Source organism: Eleginops maclovinus, chromosome 3 (assembly GCF_036324505.1).
Source record: "Eleginops maclovinus isolate JMC-PN-2008 ecotype Puerto Natales chromosome 3, JC_Emac_rtc_rv5, whole genome shotgun sequence".
NCBI lineage: Eukaryota > Metazoa > Chordata > Actinopteri > Perciformes > Eleginopidae > Eleginops > Eleginops maclovinus.
Genome location: NC_086351.1, coordinates 6,410,041 through 6,431,920, shown reverse-complemented (window position 1 = coordinate 6,431,920; position 21,880 = coordinate 6,410,041). Strand labels below are relative to the sequence as shown.

Genomic DNA, 21,880 nt, shown 5'->3' with positions numbered 1-21,880 from the left:
CCCAATTGAAATTGATGAATTTAGGTCTGCATGTAATTGGATGCAGTCTTGTCGCCCCCTCCCTCTCTCCTCTGCATTCTAATGAGCTCTTAATGGGTCTTTGATTAGAAAAAAAGGCACGAAAACAGCTGTCAATGCTGTCCAGGAAATGATGGATCATCCAGGAGACTCTGGTGTCCATTAATGTCTATCCTGGGCCAAATCGTTGGTAGGTGAGAAGATGAGATGAAAGCTTCGTAATATTTAGTTTCTAATGGGACAATCCCCTGTGGAACAATGATTGCTTCTGTCTTGAAACTGACAGATGGCTGTACGCTGAACACTGAGTCCAGTCTCAGCTTGCCAATATTATGTAGGAAGTCAAACATTTATTACGCACATAAAAAATGCAACATGTCGGAAAAAAATACAACATCCATTTCTGATGTGCTAGGTTCTTCAAAAGGTAAAAAAAATTGAAAATTGATAATATTATAGTAATGCAGATAAAAACACAACATGAATTCCCTTCATACCCTGGCCTCTGGCTCATGTCATTCCATATTTACCGTAAACTTGAGCTGCAAACTGAGAGGGAAAAAATAAACAAGCCTTCCGCCTTGGGATTCTCTTGCTATGCAAGCTTAGACTTTATACCCAACCTTTTGACACGTTTCACAGCAAAGGCTGCATTGGACATATAGATGTCAGCAGCTGAAGGCAATACAAATCTAAATTTCATTACGAGTAACACAATCAGCTCCATACAAAGCAGTTACAGGTATTTTGTGGTTGATTTCTTCAATCCATAAATAAAATATTTGAGATGTGGGCTTTCAAACCAGCTTTATGTCAATCCCTTAGTGCTTTTCCACCATCCTCCACTTCTTTCTCTAGTTTTCTGTAAAGTGAGGTAAACAAGGCGTCAAATACAGCCAGCATAAGACAGTGTGTTCTCTCCACAGTGACCCCATACATTAAGAATAAGATATCACTGGCATCTGTGAGATAGATCAGACAAAATGCAAGAACATTCAACAGAGAATACATGTTTGCCACACATTCCCTCTGACTCTGGCTTTTATTCATAATTTATGCAAGTAAAAGCAGAGGCATAAATTGTGAATAAGCATTAAAGATGAATAAAACATGTGTAGTCTTTGTGTGTGCTGCAAATATTCCTTGTTGACTTGCCATACATGTTTCACCTGGTGCATGTACAAACTAATTAAGGATTTTGTGCTTTAGGTGCTCTGGGAAAGTGCAACTAAAACTATTATGCACAAGTGGTTTAAATAAATCAGGCCCAGCTGCAATGGTTGAGTTTTTAGGCATGGCAGTACTTCAGAGACTTCTCCGTGAAAGCGTTGAAAATGTTCCATCGCCTCACAGCGGCGTCTCCACTTAACACAGAAATAAAAGACAACCCTGACATGAGATGTTCCTGATGGACCTGGAAGCTGAGGATGCTTATAAAAGATAAGCAACTAATAAACAGGGCTGCCCACAGCTGCTTTGTCCCAGTAGTTATTCTTAGTCTGACAGTCGCTGGCGATGTATGATGAGAAGAGAAGGCCTGGCACCCGTAGCTTGTATTGTGTACTGATGTTTCAGAGGCAGGTGTAGCCGCTAAAAGCTTAAAAATAACTCCCCCATCCTTTCATACAATGCTATGTGATGCCTTCTGTCCCCGCAGCCCCTCTGTGCTTTAAGCCCCCGTCAGTCACAAATATACAAACAAACCCATACAACCATGACAACATGATAACTTGGTGGGCTTCCTTCAAAGTATCAACAGTGAAAGAAAGAATAAAAATCAAACACTTTATACATCATACAGCCAAAACAAAACAGGTGTTTATAATAATTCCACAACGTTTTTGTTAGCAGAGCAACTTAGAGAACACTTTCTGGAAGCACTGCGGATATCTTCCATACAGTGTGCTGTTTAATGAGACGGATCAGTAAGTTCCAGGAACTGTTCAAAGATCATGGTAAAAGGAGATGCAACAACAAAGAGACTAGGAAAAAAGAGGACATTTGTGCAAGTTACAGTTCAAGTCAAATCAAGAACTAAATATACCACAACTGAGAAACACCTTCAGCCCATGCACTGTAATTAAGCTGCAATGTATGGCACAGTATATAATATGCTGTGTAAATATAGGTTTTTACATTATCATGCCTGCATTTGTTGCTCAGCATTAGAAGCTAAGTAGACTGCTAGGGCGGATGGAATTGTCAGTTTGGTTAGAAAGTGAAGCTTGACCTTTGACAAGTGAAGATAAAGGCATAGAGACATGGAAGTAGAATGTGGTATATCATTATAATCAAGTATTTATAAAGAGAACTGGATACAGCATTCGAGGCGGGACCCCACTCATTTATGGAAGTTGCTCAGTGGCACATGAAGCCAAAGTCTTATTCTAGTATTTTTCCATGTCTGTCTTTCCATTTCCCTCTCTCCCCACAGCCCTCTGTCTCCTCTCTCCACCTGCTTGACATTTTCTAAGCCTTTCATTTCGCATTCTTTGTACCCAGGTGGGATAGTGCTGAGAGGGCCGAGATAAATACATATTTCTTAAAGTGACATTTATTGAGCAGACATTCGTAGTTCCTCTGCAGCCAGTTGTTCTCCTGAGGCTGTTCCAACTGTATCTTCCAGCAATTCCAGTCATTCTTTCCAGCCTCTCTTATCGTACAGGGAGCTGTGGTGTCATCTCGTAGCCGCCTGTCCTCTGAGCTGTCTGTAAATCGATCCGGTGGACGCTAATGATCTGTGTTTATGTGCTTGTGGTGGTTTTGTGAGGACTGCATGTGGTGTAAACTCATGTGTGCGTGTGTACAGGGGAGGGCTGTCATTGGTCTATATTTACCAACTTAAGAATGAGAGGGCATTGTGTTGTCGACATTCTTGGCACTGAAGGACACTTTGTGTTCAGGGTCACCCTCACCGCTTCATCAAGAGAGGCATAGAGACAGGAGAGAGTGAGGTAGACCGACAGTAAATCCTGAGAGGTGAGACAGCAAGATTGAAGAGGATCTTCAAGGAGAGAGAGAGACAGACAGGCAGACCGGAAAGGAAGTGGGATATATCCGTCCTACAGATCTTTGGCCCCCAGAGGACTTCACCTGTTTCTTTAAAGCAAGCGTGAGTGGGATTTCCTATTCTCAGTCTTCAACAAGATCTAGCACAAATGCAACACAACTTTTTCTGTCTGTCATTTGTTTTGACAGGTTACTGCCACATTAAATATAAAAAATCTACGTTAAATGTGAGGATCACGCATACACTCAGCCTCCCGTACATCAGCTTTATGTTGTTAATTATTCCCCTTTCTTTGTATTGTCAGAAGGCGTTTTTTTTCTTGTAGTTTTTTTCTAAATCTTTGATCTTCACTCCAGCTAGCTGTTCTTCTTAATGGTCTCGTAATTTGATGGCCATGGTGGTTTTACACCCACATTTTTCCTTAACTTTCATGCCAATAAAGCCACTTTGAATTGAGTTGAGTTGAATTGAATTGGTTGTAGCTTTTAATTTCTCTCTCGGGAGGCATATAAAGCAAGCTCCTATCATGTTAAGATAACGCCTTCCTCTTCAGCGTGTGTAATAGTAAACCATTTTTCTCCTTATTCCTCTGTTGATACAGCTTTTATATTATTATCAGAGACCTGGAAACTCAATTCCCTCCAGAGTCTGAAAGCAACACCATGTGTACAAAAGAGCACTGCTTTGCTTTTGCTCCCTCCGGGCGCCTGAGATCCAGGTCTACCCATGGAGACTGATCAATTTTAATGTACCAGAGGTCGACCTTCCATTAAAAGTGTTCAAACAAACATCTCTCCTTGCACTACAAATACGCAACAGGGGATACAGCTGGCTCACTAGCCTGTTAGCCTGTGAGCTAGCTTGCTGCAGTTTTTCGAGGTGTAATTGAGGGGAGATGAGAGGAAATAACACATTATGCTTGTTTCAAGCAATAACAGGTGCTAGTGGGAGTGGGTGAATGAAGCTATCATTCAGCAGCGGCCTGATTCTGTTTGTTGGGCGCGTTCTGCGCTCACTTCCCCAGAGCCGCCGCGTGATTAATGACTGGCACTGTGAGGGCAGTAGCATGGTGGACCTCAGCTGATGAATTATTAGTGGCTCAGCGGCAAAGCAAAGGGTTGATTCATGTAACGTGGGACTAAACATAACCTTTATTCCACAAACCATACTCTGCTCCTATGAAATTGTTTATATGATTTTTGGGTTTTCCCATTTCAAAATAGCTATCACAAATGACAAAATTGTGAAAACAATAAAGTTCTGGGCATTACACTTCTGGGTTTACAATAAACCATATAATTTATAAATAAATGGTTTAATTTCAAAAGACTAAAAGATATGCAAACCCGCCTTCTCAAATGTTCATTTTCGTTATTTTCTACAGTCTCTTTTAATGGGGGCGTGGGGGGACACACAAAACAAGGTTTGTGAAGATCATCTTTGGCTTTGGAAAAATTGGACTGCCTTTTCCATTATTTTCTGACATTTTATTGCCAAAAAACATAAATAAATCTAGGCGATAATCTGCAGGAAAAACAATAATGAAAATAACTATAGGTTGCTGCCCTTGTTATTTTCAAAGTTCAGTGCTTTTGTCAAATGTTTTCAACAATAGCTGCATATCTAAAGGCTGCATCTGAGTATTGAATTTCAGACAACAATGACCCTCTCCAAAGTGAATTAAAGACATTTTAAATCGAACCCCGCTTATGGTGGGTGTGTTTGGTGCTCCGAATGAAATTCAGGAGGGTGTTGACGTTAGATGAATGAGTCTTCCGATGTGGGATGTAATTGCAGAAAATATTGATTGAGAAACATTATGTCATGCTATGACTTGGGGTTGCTAGTCCCCAGATATTTCAAGAAATCCTAAGACTTTCCCCTTTTGATAATGCCAAAACATTGGCTTGATAAATGACAGTTTTTCACACCCCTTTAACTATAAATAAGGGATGAAGCCGGAGACCTATGCACAACCCTGCACCCCCAAAACATGAATAATCAAATAATGTAAATGTAGTATAAAAACATACCTATAATGTCATTCAAACACAAATCACAATTTTCTTGTCTCTAGCCAAGGCTCTACAATTTAAAGTGATCATTAATTTCGCTTTGAGTTGGCTAGATCCCCTTTAGTCCCGTTGCCTCCTGCACACCTCTGCATCCTCACTCCTAGCCTCCTTTCGCTCCACAGGTGTCAGTTGGGTGGTCTACCATGGAAACCAGGACGGTGATGCAGCGAGAGCAGGAGGAGCAGTCGTCCAAGATGTCTCAGAGCATGCAACTGTCCTCCCAGATCAAGAAGAAGACCTTCACCTCCAGGTACAAACATGCCTGTCATGACTTCAGTAGTGGCAAAGGTTTTCAGATGATTTACTGAAGTGATACAACCAGAACACTCTTCATAACTTCATGAAGAGTAAATATTCTCATATATATTTTGTCTCTCTACTGTGATATCTTTACAAGCGTTAATGTTTAAAAAGGTCTTTATTTTTCTCAAACCAGAGCCCAGTCTGCTCTGATTTAGCTTGCTGTTGTGATTGGTCAACAACTTAGAGATGTGACGCCCCCTTTTGCCTATCATGTACAATGTTTTGGAACGCTAGCCAAAAGAAGCATAGGCGTTAGTGATGTCACTTTGTTAAGGAAGTAAACAACAGAGTCAAATCGAGGGGCTTAATCCCTTACCTTTGGGTTAAAACAGTTTCAGTATTTTCTGCCTAAAAACAAAAAGTACAATCAGTAGAATTTGGTATCGGCTGGAGAAGTTTCAACTGTAACGTTACAACAATAAAAAACATAATACTCATCTAGACAAGTCATCATGACTCATATTGAGCCCTTAAGTCTGATTGTAATTAAAACAAATGGAACATTCTAGTGCAGCATGCATCTCCGTTCAGGCATTTTGTGGAAATGAGTTTCTGAAAATGAGGCAAAGTTAGGAGAAATCACTGCATGCGTATCAGGTGAATGGAACTTATGGCTCTACAATTCATTAAAAAAAGCAGATAATTTTTGTAACCAAGTAAAAAAATCCCACCCTCATAGGCAGATTTATGAATGAGCACAAACACTATGAAGTAGGATTAATGGATTGAATGACATGATAAGAAAGAGATAGGTATCAGAAATGAACTCAGGTTTAGGTTTCTCCCCTGAATGTAGACTTTTATAAATGATAAAGTAAGTACAGTTTATTTTGCTCAAGGTTGTCCTGATAGATCACACACACAAGTTGTATTTTTTTATTTTTTTAGATGAAGGTTGAACAAAGCAGGCTATTTATTAAAGAGGAACATATGGCAGGCTGGTTATTCTGAGCCCAATGAGACATTGCATCCTCTCAAGTATACCCTGTGGGCCACTGGCGCTAGCTGTTAGCACAACACATTCCCATAAACAGCATTCACAAACATAAACACAGTCTGTCTCTGGTTGGGGATAAATTGACAATTCCTGATTTACTGGCTTGAGCAAACACTTCTACAATGTTTATTGATATGTAAAAAACAGTCTCTCTGCATAGGTTAATCGGACATGGTACAAGAGTTTTCCGCATTAGCAGGCCATTGAATAAACAACTGTTAGTACAGTTGCAGTTGTTTGACTTTGTTTATAGTGGTCTTATTGTAGCATCACCAATTGGAGTCGTTCCAGTCAACCAGTGAGTTGAAAGACACATATGAACAGCAGCAAGTGGGACTGCAATAATGCGAACATTTTGAAACACAATTAAACAAGTGGCAGAATAATATAACAAACAGGCAGCAACTCAGATTTAATGTCAGAGTAATAAACAAACTGTCTTTGTCCTGGAGTGACTTCCGAGATGTGATGAACACAGTGACTTCCTGAAACAGCAGTCAACAAAATGTTGCCCCTTAAATTCATCCTAAAGATGCTCAAGAAAGCTCCAGGACAGATACTAAATGAACCTTATTGCACCCCCACAGACACTTACTCACATGCAGTAGGCCTTGTCAGGTTGCAAGGTGGCAGAAGACCTGAAAAGATCTAAACAAAAATCTCTCACAGCAGGCCCACCGGTGCTCCAAGAGTATTCCAACCAAATCTAATATGAATCACTTCTGGACCTGCCCTACCGCCCTAATAGTCTCAAGTCAAATATATTTTCAAAGGGCCCCCTGCTGCAGTGAGTTATTAGATTAGGCTAACCTGTGGCTCTGCCATCTTCACTGGAGAACAAAGGCTATTAGACCAATTTCTCTCATGAGGGATGATGAAAATAAGCAATTCATCTATAGTTTTAGCTTAAAGACACAGAGGGGCGCAATGTGAAATGTATATCCAGAAGATCCATCATTGGAGGGACACATTTATCGACATGACTGTTGTTAGCAGAAGGTGTTGACATGCATACAACAACAAAGGCAGGTTATTCAGTTGCTTTCAGATGTATTCCTCTTTTTTAAAATGTTCTAGTAATACCAGGTTTATATATTGAGGAAGTCTGTTGTTGATAAACACATAAAAGCACAACTTCCACTCTCTTTCTCACTGCACTATTCATTTGAACGCATGGGTGAACATGTGTGTATGTTCCTGTTTATATGCACGCAATTTGTGTTTATGTCCCAGTGTGTATGCATCTGTGGGCTGTACTTGATACTGCCCAGCTGTAGCCTCTGTTGTTTATTATTAAACGCCCAGAGCCACTCAACAACATTCAAAGGGAACCTAACTTTAAAAAAGGGAAAAATAAGAAGGAAAAAGCAGAAGTAGTCCTGTGTATACCGTAAAATGGGGAAATATCCCGTAGTTTACAAACAAAATAAAACGAGAAGTCATTTAAATTTGCATTGCCATTTACAGCATGGCTTGTTGAAGGTTTTGCCTGAGGCTAGACGCTGGCAGCAATGGAGGTTGGGGGTTGTGTACACACCTGGGTAAATATACAGTTCTGGCACATAGTCTTTGAAACTTGTTTTTCTGTAAACTTTTAACCACATGTATATTGCTTCAACGTGAGGCCAAAGCATGCTGGTTAGCAAGTTAAAATATCCTCTCACTGATGTTGTAATTCCTCTTTAAAAGAGCAACCGTCATTCGAGGATTACGGCACAGCACAAGTGAATGCCTCTCTTGTTACAAAAATGCCTTTCATAGCCTCAAGTGACCTTGGCGCCAACAACAATTGCCCCTCTCCTGTCATTGGGGGTGCATAGATGAGGTCGGCTCAGTTTGATTGTTGGCGCTTTAAACTGAGAGCTCATGCTTCATTGTGGGCTCAAGCAAGTCTGCCTACAGTATGGTGTGTGTATATTATGTGATTGTCTGCATGACTATGATGAAAAGACTAATTTAGACGTCGTAAAGAAAGAGACAGCAGCTGTCAGTGCTTTTGATTTAGAATCACTTTCCTGCATGTGTCCAGTGACCGCTCTATGTTTGGTTCATCATGTCTAAGTGCATCAACTGGAGCCCACCCAGCTCTGCCACATGTTGACAGGGACACATTGTGGATTAAAACTGAACATTGCATGCTATGATGCCGCACTAATTACAAACGCCATTGTACCAAGAACGACCTCTTGGGTCATGTCCAAAACCCCTTTGACTCATAAACAGCACACTGTCATCATTTATCTACGTGGGCACATCAGCACACCCTGTTACCCCTCATTATATAAGCTCTCTGTAGACAATAGCATGTGTGTTTTTATACCAGAGCGTAAAAGGGGAACACTGACAGAGGAGAAGCAGCTGATGATGGTCAAAACATTTATTGCACTTGAGAGAAAACAGGTCAACCATACCCTGCAGTATTTTATCTGCTGCTCTGCTTGGTGAAATACAAAAAATGTAAGAGTGTTAAAAACATTGCGGCAGGCATTCCTGATGGAAAACAATCTGAAAAGACAACACACAGAGTGTATTATCAGCAGACGAGTGACACTAAAACTGTAGCCTGCACTGCCATTGTCTTAAATCGTATCTTTGTGGGGAAGAGTTGGTTGACATTCAAATATATTCACATGTGAATCTGTAAATTCCTTTGTAATGTTTTAGAAAACACTGTTTACTGAGCAGTAACAAATCTGCTGTGCCACACCATGAGCCACGCTAGCTAGCTCACCCCTGAGCCGCCGCACAGATTGACACAAGGGCGAAAAACAATATTGACATCGCACTTTAAAGTGGGGTCTGTCTTTTATGGATTCTCATTTCTTTGCAGTTTACATTGCTCTGTTTGATTTTGGTCTGTCAATGTTTACCTCACTAGTTCTTCACAACAAGAAGAAGGGATACACAATATCCATTAAAGCTGTTTTCAGTCTGTAGATAAGATAGGAGTTGCTAGTTTTAAACTGAATCCCTGGAGTGCTTGAATAAATGATAGGTTGTGTATATGTTTGCCTACATTAACCGGAGCTCTGTACAGCCACCTCTGCTGTTCACACGGAGAATAGGAGAATCGCTGCTGCTGTCTAGTGGCAGAGGAGAATAACAGTCTGATGAACTTGAGATCGGATAACGTGCCGTAGACCATGACAAAATGAATAGGCATGCTAATGTGAACACTCAATGACAAGGGAAAATATCTATTTTTGAATCTCTCACCTGTGTAATTTGATGATATGCAAGATGTTGTAACCGGCTTTGTTTGGTTTTTTTGATAACAGTGATGAGGAAGCCTCCTATTCTGATTTCTATCCCATCATCCCCGCTGACCTGTTGTCCGTCAAGGAACTCCTGGACATGGACAGCCTCCCCCGCCACAGGACATGGTGAGAGATAGAATCCAGAAGAATATATTGGCTTGTGTTTTTCATCATTTAAGACTTGCTCTGATGATATGGATCAAAGCCTCCACTGTGGTGAATGTAATTACATACATCACAATATTAATACAGTGTTTGATGGAATAGATATTCGGGATAATCAATTAAGAAATAGTTCATGGGTGAAATAATCAGGCGTGAGTGTCTTGAGTATCACAGTGATGCATTAATTATAAAAATGTTACGTTGCAATAAAACAGCCTGCTCATTGGTTTGCAACATTGCCCACAAGGGCTTTATACAGCATGGTTAAAGGAATACACACAACATATTTAATGGATATTTTGTCGCACAGCATCAGCCATTAATACAACTAAGAAACTTTTTGAAAAACTTCTAATAGCCAAGTCAATGTATGAGGCAAATTAAGGCAGCTGCAGATTAATTGATAGTAAACACTAATATGTTAGTTGCAGCCCTACTTCTAATGGCCACCATCTGCGTCTCTCATTCTAGGCACATTATTTGTATTCCTCATTTTAGTTTGTAATCTTTTGTTGGCGCACAATGGGCAACAACTGTGGATGAGCCTCATTTTGTTATGCTGAACTAAAAGACTTTAAGAAGGAACCCAAGGGGTCCACTTTTCTAAAGAGGACTTCCTTCCTGGCTGATGTGTAATACAATTCTGCCTCTCCATCAGTAGTCACACCACATCCTCTCTCTCCACTTTACTTGAGAAAGTGGAGTGGGTCAAGTTTCACGGTTGCTTTGCCCTGCAAGCCAGTGACAGCACATGAGCTCCAATGCCTTCAGAGAGTCTTGATAAACAGTTGAAATCAGAAGCATTTCTTCACTCATCTCCGTCTGTAAAAGGCCAGCTGGGGACGTCTTCTATCATTTGCTGTCTCACGGATGTCTTGAAGCCAATAAGCTATACCAATGAGTCTTACAGAAGGAACTTTTATATCTTCTTTGATGGAGAAAAGAGCCACACATCCGATATGATAAAAGATTGTTAGAGGACGGACAGAAAATCCATCTGCAACTATTTTGATAATTAAGTCCTTCGTTGAGAAAAAAGGTCTGGTTGCAGTTTCCTAAAATGTTCTTATTTGACATTAAACAGAATATCTTTGGGTTTTGAGTGTTGGCCAGAGAAAGAAAAGGACATTTCAAGACATTATTGATTGTAGTTTTACTTCCTCAGATTTTTAAAAATTGTTCAGACCAGTTGTATAAAGAATTTATAAAGAACGTAGGTGGCAAATTAATCACGAATGAAACATGTGTAAGATGCAGCCCCAGGAATAAATTGCTAAGACTGTCTTGGAGATATAAATCAGATGTTGTTACCCACAGAGGTAACACGTCGACTGCAAAATTAACCATCCAAATCAGCATGTGGCTCGTCGCTGGACATAATTTGCTGCCAACTACAGAAAGTCTTTAATTTATTAGTGAATCAGAATCTGAGAGGATTTTGTTGACAGCTCGTATTAGCCACCTTTAATTTTGTAAGGTTTCTTATGATCATGTTGTGAGGACAGGATTACCGCTCAGTTGTCATGGGGGGTATTTCATATACCTAAAAATAAGTCCCAGAAAAGAGAGGTTTAGGTCACTGAGAACAGGAAATGAGGGGATTTTTGCCTCCTGTGACAGGATTTGATTTACCAAAATCTTTTTCTCTAAAGTAGGAGCACCTTGTCCTGTCTGGGTCACAATGTCTATCCGTGTAGGGATTCAACAGCACCTTGACATTTGGAGGCTTAAAGGTAGCCTCTTTTCTGTTCTCTAATCCGTTCGGAAATAGATTAAACTCTCGAAACAGATTTGACATCTCTGATGTAGACTTTGTCATCTACGCTAAAAAAAAAACATGGATATCTTATTCTTTAAGCCGTAAAATGATGCTCTGGCTGGCAAGAGTAAATAGAGGGACAGACAGAGGTCACAATCTGTATTAAAAGGTGAAGAAGTTGCCAAGGAGGGAGAGTGAAAAGGCAGGAAGTCATTGAGGGTGCAATCAAACCCTTTTGAAAGACAAAAACCCATCGGAGAGTGATGAGCCTCAGCTGTGGCGATGTGGCCCTGCCAATTCTGCATGTTATTAGGGGCCATCTTCCATGCCAACACCTCAAGCCTCCATCTCATCATTTCACTTGTGTCACCTTCAGATTTTTACACCATCTACCTCTTTAACCAGAAAGGACGATTACCTCTGAAGTGCAATTTCCCCATCCAACTTCAATTCTTCACAAATCTTATGCCACTCAGAAGCACAGAGACGAGCATTGTGTGGATGGATATTTTAGACGGAAGGCTTGAAATCTAGTAATGCTCGACATGATTGACTCCTCCCTGGATAAGAGCGGAAGGACGGAAGGAAGAAGCTCCCGCGGATTGGCAAACTATTTCTGGAAGGGCCTCAGTGTTGGAAGATGTTGGAGCATGACATTTGTTTTGATTTGTATGGAAATGAATGCTCTAGATCTTTCTGTGTTGGCAAGTGGGGCTCCAATTGCACATTACTGTAAGACTCACATAATGGTTTCTCTTCTACAAACTCCTTGAGGTAAGGGGGTAACATGTAAATTAAGCAGCTGACTCACTTGCTGTTGTTCGCACCAATATGCAATATTAACATTTCCATTTGGGGCAATAATTAAGCCATAAACCCTCTCATACCCACTGACTTGATGTGTTCCAGCGGTTGAATCCCCCAAGGCTTAAAATCTGAGCCAACAGAGATTAAAAATACTGACAGGCACACCCTTTACTAAATGAGCCTGTGGCAGAAAAAGTCTAAATCATGTTTCTGAGCCCCTGAGAGTGAGTGTGTGTGGGCTAGCATTTGTCTGCATATGCATCTATGCATGCATGCACATACTAATTTGCATATTTATTCATGCCCTTTGTGCATCGTTGAATTATTGCAAGCATTTGTAGGGCCATTCATGCTCTAGTGGCCCTCGAAGCTCAGAGAAGTGTGTGAATATCTAAAATTCTGTCTCTCTGTTTTTTTGTGGCAATATGTGTGTGAATTATATGTTCTGATAATCAAACCCTGTGGAATGTCAATCAAAAGATGATTTGGGATACGCACCCCTCTGGCTAAGAGAGTGAGGAGTACTGGGTTGATTAAAACAGTGCATTTAAAAAGGCATACCAAATTCATAATTGTGTGTGTTGGAGTGCGTATACACTTCATGCATATGGATAAACTGCTGCATACACCTGAGAATGTGCGATGCCATGTACATATGGATATATATTCACAGCTACAACATACAACACACATGTTTAATATTTTAGATGATCAGAGGTCCTACTGCTTTTGTTTGACCGCCTTTACATTCGGCTCAGAGCCCAGCTTCAACAGCGGTAGAGCTGTGTTGCCTAACAATCCCAATATAACTAAGATGTAAATCAAAGCCTTAAACCACAGTCCAGAGTTATGACAAATGCCCTACTTAATATGCCACCTTGCTATCAATGCAAAGAATGACTACCTTAATTTTACTGCGTGAATAGACTATCATCCTGTCACCAACTCGATGAAAGAGAATGTCAAGGATGTGACACATGTGGCGACACAGCAGAAATTTTAACTGTCCACACCTGAGGGAGTCCTGGAGAGGCACACATCATTTTTAGAGTACCAGCCACATGCCTCTTCACAGTGATGTGGATCAGCAGTGGCAGCAGGGCTTCATATTCCACTCGTAAAAAAAACTTCTCAAAACCTTTGAGACGTGTGTGTGTGAGAATGGTGCTCATGTGAAATGACACGTAGGCTTAAATGGAGCAGCAAACAGCCCACCTCCTCATCACTGAGCATTCTAAACTATAGACTGCCAAATATCATAAAACTAGCATTTGTCTGCAAATGGACTGAGACGGGGGGAAAAATGTTTCCTTGCCAAAAGAAATCTATGTAAAATTGCTGTTTTGTTTCTCTCAGAGGTCAACCCGTATACTTCCAAACCTTGCTCAAACATTTGGCTGACTCCACTCGTGTCACCTCGTCTAATGGAGGTCGGAATTATTTTCAGTCTGATTTATTTATTTTTAAATGAAGATAACTACTTCACATCAAGCCTTGGAGTAACATGTTGAGCACCTGAAAATATGTATGTATGAATTTAGTGAATGAATGTAGTTTGAATTTGTTTAATGTGTTGTTAAGTTAGCATCAAGTTTGAAACAATGAGTTCTGCTTACAGACAACAGAAATGAAATAGCTCTGTATATACATACAGGTATATATATAAATATTGGACCTTGATCCACCAGGGAAATCCTGAAGGATACTCTGGATGCTGAAAAGGGGTATCAGAGAGATGAGTGGACCATGTTTGGGAACGAGGCTGAGAAGGTGGAGCTGGAAGTGATCAGGAACCAGCGTGTGTTACGCAAACGCGTTGACAAGATGGCCCTTCGCAAGCAGGTAAAAGTTGAATGTGGGTCTTAGGAATAACCTGTAACAAGGACTGCTTTGTACTCAGATTTGTCAACACAATATTACTTATATTCATTATGCTCTTAAGCCGGTTTCAATGCAGTGGAGAAGAACAAATAGTCGAGTTTATTAAGATCTGCTCGGTCTGATCTTTGAGTCTGGTTTGTCACACGTGATCTAACCTGCACTTTTTAACTCTTACCAAAGAAAATGAGTAGTATACAAATGAGGAAGAATTAGCTTAAATTAAATTAATATTAAAATTTAAATCCTTCAGATATGATTTATGACTTTGCCTACATTTAATGAACATACAAAGAGTCTGCGTTTCTTTAAGACACGCTGCAGAGTGGAGAGTGGTTAGAAAACATCACAAGTGACCTAGTTTATTCAACTTTTAATGTATCATAGATAAACAATATAATATGTTTGTGGTCACTTCTTGTTTACAGCTTTTTTCCTACAGTTTCAGTGTTATTCTCAGTAAAGATTTGAATGCTGCCTTTCGAAAATAAAGTTTACTTTAGAGTTACAGTGAGCAGTATTATTTTAGTCCTTTCTGCAAAATCTTCTTTTTATTTATCATTTTACTGAATTTATCTGGGCTCCAGGCACAAAACAAGGCATCTGCCCACATGAAGTACCTGGAGCGTCTGAGTCAGAGGGCCCCAGACTTTGCGGTCCCCCTGAGGGCCCACACTGTGTGGGAGGGCATGACTGTCACACTGTCCTGTATTATCCAGGGCCGCCCACCCCCAAAGGTCACCTGGTAAGAAATTCTGTCTCTGCTGCTGTGCTGGACTATATTATTTTGGCCTCTATTGGCCTATGGTGATTTCATTTTCCAGCAGTTTTTATTAAAGGCTACTGCTCGGGTCGTAATGCAACTGGAGTCATTATAATTTAGTTTCATGCTTGGTTAGATAGAGTCAGAGCCGGAAAAGTGACATGGCCTGAAGTAATAGCTTTCAGGGAAAAACTACAAAAAATGTATAAGACTTCTTATATATCTTACTTTAACTCTGTATTAGATCAGTCAAACAACAATGAAAATATGTACAACTACTTTAATAGATCATTTCTCAATTCTTCATTGTTGATGCTTGATAATATAAGGGTATTGGACTATCAGGTGAAAAAGTTTAGGTTATACCTGTACACCTGTACACATACAACATACAACTTATTAATGTGTGTCGTGCTCAAAGTCTATGAGTTGCTTGCAAAATGTAAAGTCATGGCACTACAATTCTGAACCTTGAATATTGCCCCCTGCATTAATATGAAATCACCTGTGTTAATTCAGGCAACGCGCCAAACTGTCGACCTTGATACTCTAGCTGCTGTGAGACTAGTTGATGAATAGACTGAGGGTGCAAAGTATTCATGAATTTAAGCTGAGATCTAGATAACCTGAAGCTCGTGGGCTTAACCATCCCATATGGGATCTATCAAGCCCAATGAGCTGCAAACGGCTGCCCAGCACAAGACAGAATTAGAGATCAAACGGCCCCTCTGGCTGTTAGAAACTCAGAAAACTTACATTTGATTAGCGAAAGATGTGCATAAGTAATCAGTGTTTAAGATCACATACTAACTTTACAAAGACCATTGTTAATACTCCTTTGATATTCAAAAATAGTATATTGTAATTGTATATTTTTTACTTTCTTCTTTTTAAATGCTATTTTATTTTATTGTAATTACATTGCCTTGTTTTTATGCTGCTGCAACGAAAACATTTCCAAAATTGGGATCAATAAAGTACTTCTATCCATCTATCTATCTATCTATCTATCTATCTATCTATCTATCTATCTATCTATCTATCTATCTGTCTATCTATCTATCAATCACACTCTTAGCTATTTTTCTCACTTCCTTCCTCAGGTATAAGGATGGTGTGCCACTGAGAATGTCTGACCAACCATGGAACTACAGTCTTCAGCAAAAATTTGGTGTAAACTCCCTGGAGATCAGAAGGTAGGTCACTGCCTCAAATAGCTAATAAAGGATGTGCAGAAAGAGTATGAAGCATGGGTGAGTAAGATGGGGCATGTGAGGCTAGCATGACCTCTCAAAATAATTAATTTAAGATAAATGAATAATGTAAATGGGTACGGTTTGGAAATGGTGGAGTTATGAGATCAAATGTGGCTGTCAAACTGAGGACTGAATGCTGGTGCTGATTTGTAAGTCTGCTCCATAACCTGACTTCAAAGAATGAAGATAGTCAATTAGTATGTGTGGTGTGGTTGTTAACCACTGCATCCTTTTGTCTTTATGTTGTCTTTGGGATTCATTTAACAGCCATCACAGAGTTAAGTATGCCACTGCAGAAAAAGTGCAATAAAAGCACAGATTTGTAACACAGCAGGTACATTTTTATTGCAGTTAATACTGTAACATACATTTTCTAAATCCTTAGGTGCTCTCCTGATGATGCTGGCGAGTATAAAGTGGTGGCCAAGAGTCCCCTGGGGGAAGCTATGACATTTGGAACACTTGTGGTGAACTGTGAGTATAGTTTCTGATTTCATAACAGCTCCAGCCTGCTGGAAAACACTTCTGGCTGGTACAAAGATGGGGATACAATTCAATGACTGGAAAACAAGAGTTATCCAGACAGGCTATAAAATGGTTATGGGTCACGGAGACACAGTGGGGATATCAGTTGAATAAATCATCTGAGAAGCTAAAAGATCAAAAGGCTGTATAACCAGTCCCAAGAGAATTAATACAGCAGGATTTACACCGTGAAGGTTTGCAATACCCGTGCACACACACCATTGCTTGAAAGACCAGTCAGTATAAGTGACTTTAATAAAGTGATAAGCAGCCCAATAGTTTCTCGGTTGTAGTTGCATGACAAATGTTTAGGGATAAAACAGACAACAAGCTTAGTCTTTTTATACATAGTCAATAATAATACATTATTATACTATGTTGCATTTAAAATATGTTTTTCCTATTCAAGTCAGCTAGAAAAAACTGGATTAAAAAACACAACTTAACTGTAAATTGGATTTAAACACAATTTAACTTATTCTATAAATATATAAGGACATTGTTTAAGAACAAAATAACCTGAATAATATGTATACTGCAACTCACATGAAAATATACATCGTTATTGAATATCAACACTTATTGATGTAAATAATAGTATCCAGAAATATTATACCAAACACATTTCAAACATGTTGTAGTTGATGTCACTTGACTTAATGAAAAACAAGATTAGTTACACAACCTTAGCATTGCATTATATGATTTAAACAAACAGTGACAGGATAAAACCAGGTCAGCGAAGTTTACAGAAAAGCAGAGACTGCTGAACATGAAGGAATAACCCACAGCAAGAAGATCAAGAGCTGCAACCAAATGACTGAACACAGCCCAGCAGCAACACAGCACAGAGAGCAAATGTCCTCTCACTGTCGTCCAAAATGCAATACCACTGAGGATAACATGACGAAAATCCCAAATCAGAGGGATGCAGCTTACTCTGCGCGATGTTACAAACAACCGATGCCAGTTTTGACAAATAAATAACAACAGCTTACTGTTAGAAATAATCAATATATTAGAGCGGAACTTTAAAAGATAATTCACTGTTTCTGGACGGATCATATTTGTCCATTACTCACTGTCAGCCAGTGTTGGGGTTGAAGCGTCTCAGGACATCAGGCGATCTTGCAGGTAAGGTCAATCTCGGGCCAACAGCTGTTTGTGACGCTCCTGGATGTTGTATCAAAACTGCAGAAACAAATGCAGCATGTGTTTTACAACTAGGCTCTTATTCCACCTAGACGTTGTCCAATACTTCAAGTGAGGGTGTTAAAGTTCTTAATACACAATCGGATGGATGCTGTAAGTATTAGCTACATATCCATGGTGCAGTCTGGCTGGGCCTATAGAAACGGAGCAGCACCGGTCCAAAATCAACTTTAGTCAGGTAGCCACTGAGGTGTTAGCTTCGATTGGCAGCCTGTCCACTGATTCCATTAATTAGCACTCCACTTGCGCCTGAATGTTCCCATGTGTACGTCAACTTCTGTGAACTAGCCTTAGCGTCATGCTTGCGATCCAAGGCCACACCCCCTAGTTTGGCAGGTGGTTAAACTAGGTTACTAAAAACAAACCTATCCTTTTTTTTAAATGGCGGATGATCTTTATGATTTGTATGGGCTATGAGGCTTCAGCTTAGGCCCACTGTTACAAGAAAGATGAAGGTAAAAAATAAAGTAGCCTGAATGCAATTATGATGATAATCAAGCTTGAACCTTTTCCTGTATAAGACAAACTTAAATACAATCCTACAAACATTAAATATTACAATCACCAAACACAATGTCAAAGACCCTTTATTGTTGGTCTAAAAGTGATCTGAAATCAGCCTACATATTTGATTTTAGGATTGTTTGGTTGCTCAAAAAAAGTGCTTTAGTCTAACCTTCGTTGAGCCCTGTATCTCTGATTTGATGGTAACAATTGTCATTCAGTGTTTATGACTTATTTGGGGTCTCCATCTGTTAGCATATTTTCATTTAGTGGAGTATTTTTTTACTTTAAAGTGGTGGACAAACACTTACTACGTACTACTACAACACAAGAAACGAATGTTAACTTTGTCCTTCTGCAGACATATTGAATATGTTTAGTTTTCAAGAATAGCAGATGGCCTATCATGACACCAAAGTATGAAAATACCTGCTTGGTTCTCATATGATGGATAACAATAAAAGCTTTATGAGAATCAGATGGAGAAGACAATAGAATTTCTTTGTGATGCTATGCGTTACTCACAAACCAGATGCCTTATGTGTAATTTGACTGCCTATAATAAGTGATAATGAAAGGAGATGTGTCAGAACCTGCTTCATTCTGCTCCTCAGCTAAACAGTTTCCAAATTCTATTATATATCTGTTATATGGGAACAAAATGCGGGGATCTCTTCATTGTGATTTGTGCAAATATGAGATGGTGTTATTTTATTAGCACTCAACAACTGCTGCCTGAGGCATTGACTGCATGGCAAGGCCACATTATAGAGCCCATCTGATAAATTGGGAAAATATATTAAGATTGTAAGTATATATTGGGTCGGTATGTAACAAGAAACTGACAAGCTGATATTTATATTGAACAATACACTGCTCATTACACAGCTTGGCCACATGTCTCAAACCTCGTAATCAAATGTTATTATCAGGAATGTTTGATGTTATTGGTTTAAGTTTGAAATGTGAAATAGCTGATATATTCTCATTAGATTTGTGATATTTCAAATATAATTATTATATTGTGTCAGCCTCTGAAGACCAACATTTGTCAGGCTGTAAAAATTAGCATTTACATTTTCTTACTTTATTTTGCTAGGGCGCAGACATTCATTTCATTTATGCCCTCAGGGTGCTGACACCGCCAGGGCCAAATTTGAACCACATATCCATATCTCCAGCCTCCTAATACATTCAATCTTGTCATTGCTCAAGTCAAATTGTCTTTTACCGGGGGGGAGCCAAAAGGGAATAACTTCAAATTTGAATATTATTTTCACTTTTTGTCATTACTCTTGTTCCTATATGCATTGCATATTTCGATGAAAATCAGCACTAGACCGTAATGATGAGAAAAACCGATATCATTGCAGAACCGTTGCATTATGAATAATAATGAGGATAGTGGGTGTAGTGACATACTGTATAGGAAAACATCATTAGAGTTGGGAAATATACACAATAATGGTTTCTCTTCCAACCCTGTAAATGACCCATCGTGTCTTGAAAGGGCTCAGTGCCTGGCATGAAGTAAAGTTCCCTAATGTTGCAGATCAATTAGATTGTAAAGGCTTTAATGATGCACTTCATATCTTCTCTTTCTCATCTATATTTCATATTCTTACTTCAGGTTGTTAAAAATAAGTTAATGGGTATATTGGATGTGACTTGCATGAATGTGCCATTGCCAGGTTTGATTTGTCTTCTGTGTCTCCCTCTTTCATTTTACAACGTCTCTGTTTCTGTCACAATCTCTGACCCTGACTGCCTTTCTAAAACCCGTCCTGCTCTGCCGCTCTGCTAACCTGCGATTCAGCATATCAAGGAGCAGGGGCTGGATCAGAGAGCTCGCAGACCCCCGGTAAGTTTCACGGCTGGGCCTAATGAAAAGTATCCCCTTTCATTTTCTCAGCCACCCTTTGAAGTTGTTCCCTCCACCAGAAACGAGAATGGGTGGGTGGGAGGGTGCTGGGGGAGCTTTGAAGACTGTGACACGACACTCTGCTCTGCTGTCCGTGCTGCACCTCATAAAGAAATATACGGATGCTTTAAAAGTGAGCAGCGAGTTGACTGTGTTTGTTTGTCGTGGGAGTGTGTGTGTGTGTGTGTGTGTGTGTGTGTGTGTGTGTGTGTGTGTGTGGGTGGGTGTGCTCATGCAAGTTAGTATAGTTGCAGAAAAAGTTGCTTCCAATTGAACAGAAATGACACTCATGTATATTTCATGTCAGGGACAGCAGGGGATTTATCATGTTTTGCTCCGAGCTGTGGAGCATCTAATATTTGGCCTAGATTAGTCTCCACCATGTGTGGGGATCATAACAGTTTCAGCCACATACGCTCGGATCAGGCTAGCTGCTCCTGACTGTTCATACTGTTTTTTGGCCTGAAATAGAGAGTTTTTCACCAGAAAAACAAAGGCATTGGTCACTTAAAACAACCTCTTGTGGCAATATGAATTATGACTGTTGTCCATCAGATACACAGTAGAAAAGCATGATAATATTTTGTGAATTCTCTCAGGGAGGAAGTCAAGGTCAATGAATTGGTGACCATGATGTCTGTAACTAAACTAAAGTTTTCTTTTGACAGTGATAACAATTACAATAATTTCCTTCTCTTAAAAAAGTAGAAAAGCCTGACTTTCGATGTAAGTCTACCAAACTTAACACACAATAACAAATAATTTGATGTTCTTATATTGCAAATAGACTTCTTTTAAGGATAAGTTCAAATGTACAGGAGTGCGATTCAATGCAATACATTCTCCACATCCTCAAAAATGAAGTGGCAATCACTGTTGAGGCTTCATCAGCATGTAATGGCCTTCTTGCTGCGTGAATGTGCTGAAGAATTGCATTCTGCCATTTTTATGTAACTGATACTTGATTATCTCATATGGAGCAGATCATATTTTCCTACATTAATCAATCAATAAACAAATGTGTTGAATCTATCATTATCAACATTGTGCTGAGGGAAGGTTTGAATGATGGGAAACAAAGGTCCAAGCAGCGACTTTTTGATGAAGCTACGCACAATCCCTGTGATAGCCTTCTCAGCAGAACAAGATCATTATAAGGAACCTGTCACAGTCTCTCAGAGGTTTCCCTGACAATGAAACAAGACCTCGTGGCACACATTTCTCTCACTTCCAGATTGTCTTGCTTCTGCGCTTTGACAAATGATAGCTTGAATGGCAGTACCTTGTCAGGAATTGTTCTCTTTCAGAAAAAAAAGTCACATCTTCAGGCTGTCCTTTGTTTCTTTGCACTCTTAAATAAAGCTGTGGGTCTTTGTCTTTTATGGCGGTGCTAGTCGGCATTAGATGGACTTTTATCGTTAATTAGACCC

The 21,880-nt window shown here is 39.7% G+C and overlaps 1 protein-coding gene across 1 annotated transcript in view; it reads left to right on the top strand.

Moving 5' to 3' along the window:
* The first annotated feature begins 2,976 nt into the window (after nucleotides 1-2,976).
* Nucleotides 2,977-21,880, top strand: part of myom3 (myomesin 3) — a 49,677-nt gene continuing 30,773 nt past the window's right edge. Inside the window, exons 1-8 of the mRNA XM_063878972.1 lie at nucleotides 2,977-3,130; nucleotides 5,226-5,353; nucleotides 9,682-9,786; nucleotides 14,080-14,233; nucleotides 14,857-15,014; nucleotides 16,136-16,228; nucleotides 16,674-16,762; nucleotides 20,346-20,390. Of these exons, the coding sequence (XP_063735042.1) occupies nucleotides 5,247-5,353; nucleotides 9,682-9,786; nucleotides 14,080-14,233; nucleotides 14,857-15,014; nucleotides 16,136-16,228; nucleotides 16,674-16,762; nucleotides 20,346-20,390 (751 nt within the window). The 5' untranslated portion in view covers nucleotides 2,977-3,130; nucleotides 5,226-5,246. The remainder of the gene's footprint in view (nucleotides 3,131-5,225; nucleotides 5,354-9,681; nucleotides 9,787-14,079; nucleotides 14,234-14,856; nucleotides 15,015-16,135; nucleotides 16,229-16,673; nucleotides 16,763-20,345; nucleotides 20,391-21,880) is intronic.